This window comes from Cannabis sativa, chromosome 1, assembly GCF_029168945.1.
Source record: "Cannabis sativa cultivar Pink pepper isolate KNU-18-1 chromosome 1, ASM2916894v1, whole genome shotgun sequence".
Classification (NCBI taxonomy): domain Eukaryota; kingdom Viridiplantae; phylum Streptophyta; class Magnoliopsida; order Rosales; family Cannabaceae; genus Cannabis; species Cannabis sativa.
The window spans coordinates 63,751,113-63,759,512 of NC_083601.1; the positions used below are offsets into that span (position 1 = coordinate 63,751,113).

The following is an 8,400-nucleotide window of genomic DNA, read 5'->3' on the forward strand; positions in this document are numbered from 1 at the left end:
TTCCTCGATCACTGGCACTTGCTTGATTGTCACCTGATACGCCTGGTGCTGTATTTAGAGACTCTGTAGGTGTGTCAGGATACACTTGAGGCTGTCTAGTGAGGACTGGTCTAGGGCCAGAGAGAACAGGAGAATCATCTTTGATCCACACTTCTTCATGTCCTTCTAAATCATCAAATTTCACATTCATTGATTCGACTACAGAGAGAGTCCTTTTGTTGAATACTCTGTAAGGCCGACTGTTGGTGGAGTACCCTAGAAATGTCCCTTCATCACTCATGGGATCAAACTTGGCTAAGTGATCCCGATCGTTCAGAACATAACACGTACATCCAAAAATGTGCATGTGGCTCACGTTAGGAGGTCTTCCTTTCCATAGCTCATAAGAAGTTTGAGAGGTACCAGTGCGAAGATGAACTCTATTGCACACGTAGCAGGCAGTATTGACAGCTTCAACCCAAAATCGTTTTGAAATATCCTTGGCCTGCATCATGACCCGAGCCATTTCTTGTAGAGTTCTGTTTTTTCGCTCAACAACTCCATTCTGCTGAGGTGTTTTTGGGGCTGAGAACTCATGATGAATTCCAATTCCATTACAGAACTCTGAGAATATGGAATATTTGAACTCTTTTCCATGGTTACTTCTCAGTCTAAAGACTTTTCCCACTTTGGAGTCTTTCTCAGTTTGCAGTTTCAGTATCAAGGCAGAGAATGATCCAAATGTGTCAGACTTCTCTCTAAGAAATTCAACCCTGGTAAATCGAGAGTAGTCATCCACTAAGACCATTACATATCATTTCCCACTGATACTTTCATTCTACATTGGCCCCATTAAGTCAACATGCATTAGTTCCAACACACGAGAGGTGAGAAGTCTATTAATTGTGGGATGAGATGTCTTATGCTATTTTCCAAGCTGACATGGACCACATACTCTCTCCTTGGAAACTTTCATGTCAGAAATTCCTCTTACAGCTTGAAGCTTCACCAATCTTCGGAGATCTCTGTTGTTTAAATGTCCCAGCCTATAATGCCATAAGTCAGGTTTGTCCAAGAAGCTCCTGTTGCACACTATGGTATTGCATACAGCATAGCACTGGTCTACAGTTTTGTTTCCTGTTAAGACAACACACCCATCAGATGAAACTAAACATTGAGTTTTAGTGAAACTTACAGAGAGATTGTCGTCACACAATTGGCCGATGCTGATGACATTTGCTTTGAGTCCTCTCACATATAGGACATTAGTCAGCTGAGCTGCTCCATTCACATTCACATCACCTCTCCCGGCAATCTGCCCTTTGTTACCTTCCCCAAAAGTGACAGATCCCCCTTTTTCATCTTTGTAGTTAAGTAGCAGTTTCTTATTTCCAGACATGTGACGCGAACATCCACTGTCGAAGTACCACTGACCTTCAACAAAGGCAGACAGGGATAGATTTGCAACCAAACCAACATTAGGATTTGGTTTGGACTTTATTTTCCATTCTCGACGAGGTTTGCGTCCATGTGACTTATTTGGTTGAGGGAAAATATTTGGACGATTGATCATGGCTTTCAAGTAGTTCTGCAATTTGTAACACTTGGGACGAATGTGGCCTCTCCTATTACAGAAATGACATGTAGGAATGAAATTTTCATTCTGTAGTAGGTTGTCAGCATCAGTCCTCCTTCCTTCAAACTTGAGTTTAATGGGTCCGGTTAGAACCTGTTTCCTCTCAGATGAGTCAGATTCGTTAATGGTGATTGAGGTGTCAGGTAACTCATCTTCCTTCTTTGATGAATCGACATTGGAGGGCAAAGAATGCTCAACAGACAGATCATTCCCTTGTTTATATAGCATCTTATATCCTAAGGAAGTTTGATCACCATAGGGCTTCTGAAGCTGTAGGGTTTGATTGATAGCAGCAGTGCCTGAGGGAATGGACTGTAAAGCTTGCTTGGTTCGAATTAGATCAGCTGTGAGTTTATGGATCTCATTCTCCTTTTCATTAAGAAGTCTGTTGAGATTTTTGACAGTGTCTTCTAACTTTCCTTTTTCAGTCTCCACTTGCTCTAGAGAGTTCTTTAGAGCACGGATCAGTTTAGTCATGTACTCCCATTGTGCAAACATTTCTTCATAAGCATGTTGTCGACCTGTGCTATCTGCTTCTGATGAGGTGGAGACTGCATCATCTTCAGACTCAACTGGATTACAGCTTTGGGCCATGAATGCCAGTACCTGCTTTTCCTCATGTGATCCTCCACTGGCTGTGGACTTCTTTTCCTCATCACTATCACTCCAGGTTGCTGCAAGGGCTTTTTTCTTTTTTAGTGTGTTGACGTACTCAGCCTGAATGTTACCATATCCATCACATTCTCTGCACTTAATTCGTCGGCCCTTTTGATCAGTAGGGGCTTGTCCTGGTTTGAAATTTACTCTTTTGTTTCTCTCGAGAAGATTTTCTTTGTCAGCTGGTGAATTTTTTCTGTAGTTCTTTTTCAAGAATTTTGCATAGTTTCTCGTTAACAAGGCAACTGTCTCATCTGTAATCCCATTCAAATCTTCCAGAACAGGTTTCTTATTTTCTTGGTGAATAAGTGCAATGCTGGCATCTGACTTTTCTTTCACCACCTCCTTTAGTTTCTTGGTTTTCTTCCACCTGGACAGTGATAGCTCATAGTTTTGCAAAGTCCCGATGAGTTCGTCAAGATCGAGTTCCTCAATGTTTCTCACTTCTTCGATTGAGGTAACTTTGGACATGAATCTTCTGGGGAGGACACCAAGCACCTTTCGAACCAGTTTCGAGTTAGAGTACGTTTTCCCCAGAGCATACGATTCATTAGAGATGTCACACAGTTTTGCATGGAATTCAGCCACAGACTCATCTTCCTCCATGGTAAGATTTTCGAAAGCCTTTGCCAAGGCAGGCAGCCTTGATTTCTTGACAGCATCAGTTCCCTCGTTCTTAATTTTCAGCTTCTCCCATGCTTCCTTAGCAATTTCACAATTGGCTATAACCTTCAACTGGTTAGTGGAGACGGCATTAAACAAGGCATGAAGAGCCTTTGAGTTGAAATTCGCTCTTTCCATTTCAACAGCGGTCCATTGACTCATGGGTTTGGGTATAACGATTTCATTCTCCATCATCGTTGGTTTCCACCACCCTTCTTCTATGGACATCAAAACTCTTTCATCTACAGCTCTCAAGAAGGCACGAATCTTGGTTTTCCAGTATGGATAATTGGCTCCTTCCAGCATCGGAGGTCTCGAGGTGGAGCCTCCTTCTCTAAATATTTCCATCCTGCACACAAAAGTGGAAAATAGACACACAAATGTTCTGTAGTTCTTTGAGAGAGAACTCAGAGGAGGTTGGCTACGACAGAATCAATCGTTAAGATTGAATCAAGAATCAAAGATCAAGAATCATATAGGAGTAGGATCTAACAAAAATTTTTAGAAAATTTCAAGCTCTGATGCCAATTGAAAGTGCAACTTGTAGATTTTAATGATCCAAATTACCAAGTTGATTATCTTTAGATTGATTGATTTCAAGATATGAATTATGAACATGAATTAATAGTCAAGCAGTAAATCACACAACAATTTACAAGCTTCATCTGCACTGAGAACACATCTCAGCCGACTAGTGCTTGGGTTCCCCGAACCAGGGTAAATTCATCTACTAAATCTCAAAGCTTCATATTACAATTTCTAATTCTCTCTAAAGGAATCAAATACAACCTTAACAGCAATTAGTAATGAATTACCAACAACAATCAAGAACACTGATTGTCAATGCACAATCCCTTGTGCAGCAACTGAGCTCTTCTTCAACACGTGTTCAACCTGAAATCCCTTCAGATCTGATGATGAAGATGACACTGAACTCCCTTCAGTTTGAACTCAGCAATTTCAGATTCAGATCATTCCACCATTGATGAAAATCCTCAAGCTCCAAGATCTGACCTGTATTCACAACAACAAGAAACAAGATACAACTCTATCTCCACACACAACCGAAATAACTGCTTGAACGATTTAATTGATCAAGACTTTACTAACAGAAACCGACTATTTATATATCCACAAAATAAGTCCACCTGGCACTAACTAATACTTAACTGAAACTCACGTAACAGAACGCTAGTGCAGATATAACAGACTAAAAATCCAGATACGGCTAGACATTGAATAGAACAAACACTGTCACAAAATAAAGACACTAACATAGACCTTAACTAGGACCCTGATCGGGACCCCAACCCAGCCCCGAAAAAAGACCTGGACTAAGACTAGGACCCGAACCCAGACTCAAACCTGAACCCGTACTCTGACCTAAACTCGGACCCAAACTTGGGATCCAAACCCAGTCTAGGATGTGAACCCAGATTTGAGACTGTAACAGGACCCAAACCTAAACCCAAACTAAGACCAGACCCATACCAGGACTTGAACCCAGACCAGGACTTGTGACCTGGGAGCTAAACGAAGACCGGGACATGGACCAAGACCGGGACTAAGACCTAGACCCAGACCCAAAAACCGGGGATGAACCCAGGACCCAAGAACCAGACTCGAACTTGGACCCAAAACCCAGAGCTAGACTGGGACTGGGACGCAAACTTGTACCCGAACCCAAATCGAGACGTGGACTCGGACTCGACCCGAAGCCAAATCCAGACCGGGACCTAGGACCCGAATATAGATGGGGGACCCAGACCTAAGAATCGGGCCCCAAAACTAGGCCTAGAACTTGGGCCTTAGAACTTCGATCTGGATCGGGGACCTGACCCTAGACCCAAACCTTGACATACGACCCACCTCGGGACCTTGGATCCGGGACTCGATGGTTGGACCCGATTCGTTGTCAGTGTCTAGATCTAGGACGTAGACCAGAACGCGAACCCAAACTCAAACTCAAATCAGGACCCAAACCCACACTTGGGAACAAAAACCGAAACTTAAACTTGAACCGGACTGAGATCTTTGAACGGGACCGAGACCTAGACCAAGGCCCGAACCCGGAACCAGACCCAGCCTCGAACCCTACTTGAGACCGAAACCCAGACCTTAAACTCACCTCGAACCCGTACCTCGTGACTTGAAACTAGAATTGAAATTAGAAGCGGATTAGGACCCTGGAACAGGACCAGGACCAGGACATGGACCCAGACCCAAAACTGTAACCGGACCAGGATCCAGACTCGAACACAAACCCAGCCTGGGATTGGGTCCAAAACCTGAATCCAAACCCGAATCAGGACTCGGGACCTGAACCGAGACCTAAACTCAGACCCGAACATTAAACATGACTGGGGAACCAAAACTGGGATCGAGACCGAGAATTGGACCCCAATCTCTGTCGTAGTCTTGTTCTAGGGTCTTGGTCTGAATCTGGAAGTAGACGGGGACCAGAAAGTGGGACCAAAACTAGGACTTGGACTTGGAATCGTAACCGTAAATGGACGTAGACCTAGAACCGTAACTGGATAAGGACCTAGACTCCAGCTCAAACCTAGACCCGAACCGGAACCAACAACCAGATCCCAACCCAAACCTAGACTCGGGGCCCGAACTCAGACCCAAACATGGAACCAGACTTGGGACACAAACTGGGGCCAGGACCTAGAACCGCACCCTAGTCTCGATCCCGAATCCAAACACAGACCTGGGACCTAAACCAGAATTAGACCGAGACCCGTGACAGGGATCTAGATCTGGACTCGAGATCTAGGAAACAGGGCTTGGAACAGACCCGTAGTAGGTGTCTGTATGTGGGACTCGGACTTGGTTTCGAACCTGGACCAGGACCCAAACCCGAACCCTGACCTAGACCGAGGACCCGAAACTAGAACCTGAAAAGGACCCAAACACAGACTTAAAACTGAACTCAGACCTAGCCCCAGACCCAAAACGAGATAGGAACTTGGTCCTTGACCCAGACCTAATTATGGGACTCGATCCCAGACACAAACTTGGTCCTAGATTGGGATCTTGATCCGAACTTTGACTCGGACCCAGACCGAGAACGTGATCAAAACTTGAGACCTAGATCTTGATAGACATCTTAACCCAGACCCAAACATGGACCCGCAACAGGGACCCTAACTCGGACCTGGACCCGAACCCAGACCCAGATTAGGCTCCAAACCAGGACCCAGACCCGGACCCAAACTCAGACCAGGACTCAGACCCCGACCCAGGTCCTAGTGCGATTACAATTTTGGGTCTAGGTCGTCATCCTATTCTTGGTCCCCAATTCGCTTCTTGTTTCGGTTCTAGTTTCAAGTGACGAGGTACGTGTCATGTCCAAGCATCGAGTCCCAGATCCCAAGTCCCGAGGTGGGTCCTACATCTAGGTTTGGGTCTAGGGTTAGGTCCTGAATTGCAATCCAAGTTTTGAGGCCCATGTTCTGGTCTCGGTTTGGGGGACCAATTCCTAGGTCTAGGTCCCATCGATGTTTGGGTCCTAGCTCGCAGTCCAGGTCCAAGTTTGTGTTCCGGTTCGGGTTCATGTCTTAGGATCCTGTCCGAGTCCATCTCCCGATTTGGGTTTGGGTCCCAACCTAGTCTAGGTTTAGGTTTTCGGTCCCAAGTCCGACTTTGGTTCTTGGATCCTGGGTTTGGCCCCAATTTTTTGGTTTGGGTCTTGTCTGGGTCCAGGTCCCGGTCTTGGTTTAGGTTCCAGGTCATGGGTCGCGGTCTGGGTCCAAGTACCGATATGTGTTTTGGTCTAAGTTTTGGTTTAGGTTTGGCTCCTTTTACAGTCCCAGGCCTGGGTTCTCATCCCAGTCCTTGTCCGATTCCAATTCCAATTCTGAGATCGAGTCTGGATCTCGGTTCGGGTTCGGGTCTGAGTCTTGGTACGGAACTGGGTTCGGGTCCTAAATTCAAATACTGACTATGGGTCAGGACAAAGCCTTAGGTCTAGATTCATATCTCGGTCTTAGTTTGGGTTTGGGTTCAGAGTTGTGTCCTGATATTCAGTTCCTAGGTTGAGGGTCCAAGGTCGAGTCCTGTGTCTCGAGTTTGGGGTGAAGTTTCGGGTCTCGGTCCCGGTCGAGCCCAGTTTTGGGTCAAAGTCCCCCATCTAGGTACGGATCCTTGGTCTAGGTCTCGGTCCAGGTTCAGGTTTGTGGCCCAGATCCCCCATCTAGGTCACGGTTCTGTTCCTAGGTCCCACGTCCGAGTCTCGGGTACCAAGTCCGGGTCCAAGTCCCAATTCGGGTTCTAGTCCCAGTATAGTTTCAAGGCTCGATCCAGGTCCAAGTCCCGGGTACGAGACTTAACCCAAAACAAAACCCAAACTCATGACTCGATCCCAGACCAAAACAAGGACTGAGACTTAACCCAAAACCAAACCCAAACTCATGACTCGATCCCAGACCCAGACCAAGCCGTATACTGTGACTGTGATTTGGACTTGGACATGGACAAGAACCAAGACCGAAAATCGAATACTGACCCAGACCTAGACAGGGATTCAAACACGCGACCTAGACTTGGACCTAAACCCGAACATGGGACCCGAACTCAGACCTGGACGCAGCCCGAGTTCTGAAAAACCTTTACCCAGACTCGGACTAAGACTCGAACCTCGACCCCAATCTGGACCAAAACCCTGACCCAAAATGAAACCCGAACCCAAAATTAGAACTACAACTGTGACTATGACCCAGAACTGAGACTAGAACTGAACCCAAACCGTAACCCAAACTCATACCAGAACTTGGACCGAGACCTCGACTAGGACTGGGACCCGAACGTGGACGGGGACCTAGACCTGGCCTTGTCGTAAACCTTCGAAGGGACCCACACCAGGATCTATACCTTATTAGGGACCCGAACTCGAACCCGGACCAAGACAAGGACCGAGACCTGGACTCGAACCCAGATCGGGACCTAGACTCAAACCAAGACTCGAGACCTAAACCCAAACATGGACCCAGACCAGGACCTAGGAACCGGACTTAGATGGGGGACCTAGATCAGGGACCTAGGCCACGGAACCAAGACCAAGATCAAAATTCAGTACTCAAACCAAAACCAAGACCTGACCTGGACCCAAGAATCTGAAGTCCGACCCATACCCGAACCCGAAACTTGGCCCAGACCCAAACTAGGACAGGAACCTGGACAGGGACATGGACCAAAATCTGACCTGAACCTGGGACCCAAACTCAAACCCAGACCTAGAATCAGACCCAAACCTAGACCTGGACCTGCACCCAAACTCGAACCCAGACCGAGATCAAAACTAAAGACTTAGACCCAGAACTAAACCTGGACTCAGATTAGGATCAGAACTTGGGACTCGGACCTTTACGTAGAGCCAGACCCAGGACCCGAACCCACACCAAAGGCGTCATCCGAAGCTAGACTAAAATTCGGACTCGAACCCCGACCTGAACTGGAAC

General features: G+C 46.4%; 1 protein-coding gene across 1 annotated transcript; it reads right to left on the bottom strand.

The window, feature by feature from the left end:
• Window positions 1-904: 904 nt before the first annotated feature.
• LOC133035524 (uncharacterized) lies at window positions 905-3,241 on the bottom strand. Its single transcript, XM_061111369.1, has one exon. It carries the CDS (start codon window positions 3,239-3,241, stop codon window positions 905-907), a length of 2,337 nt encoding a protein of 778 aa, XP_060967352.1.
• Between the last annotated feature and the right edge of the window lie 5,159 nt (window positions 3,242-8,400).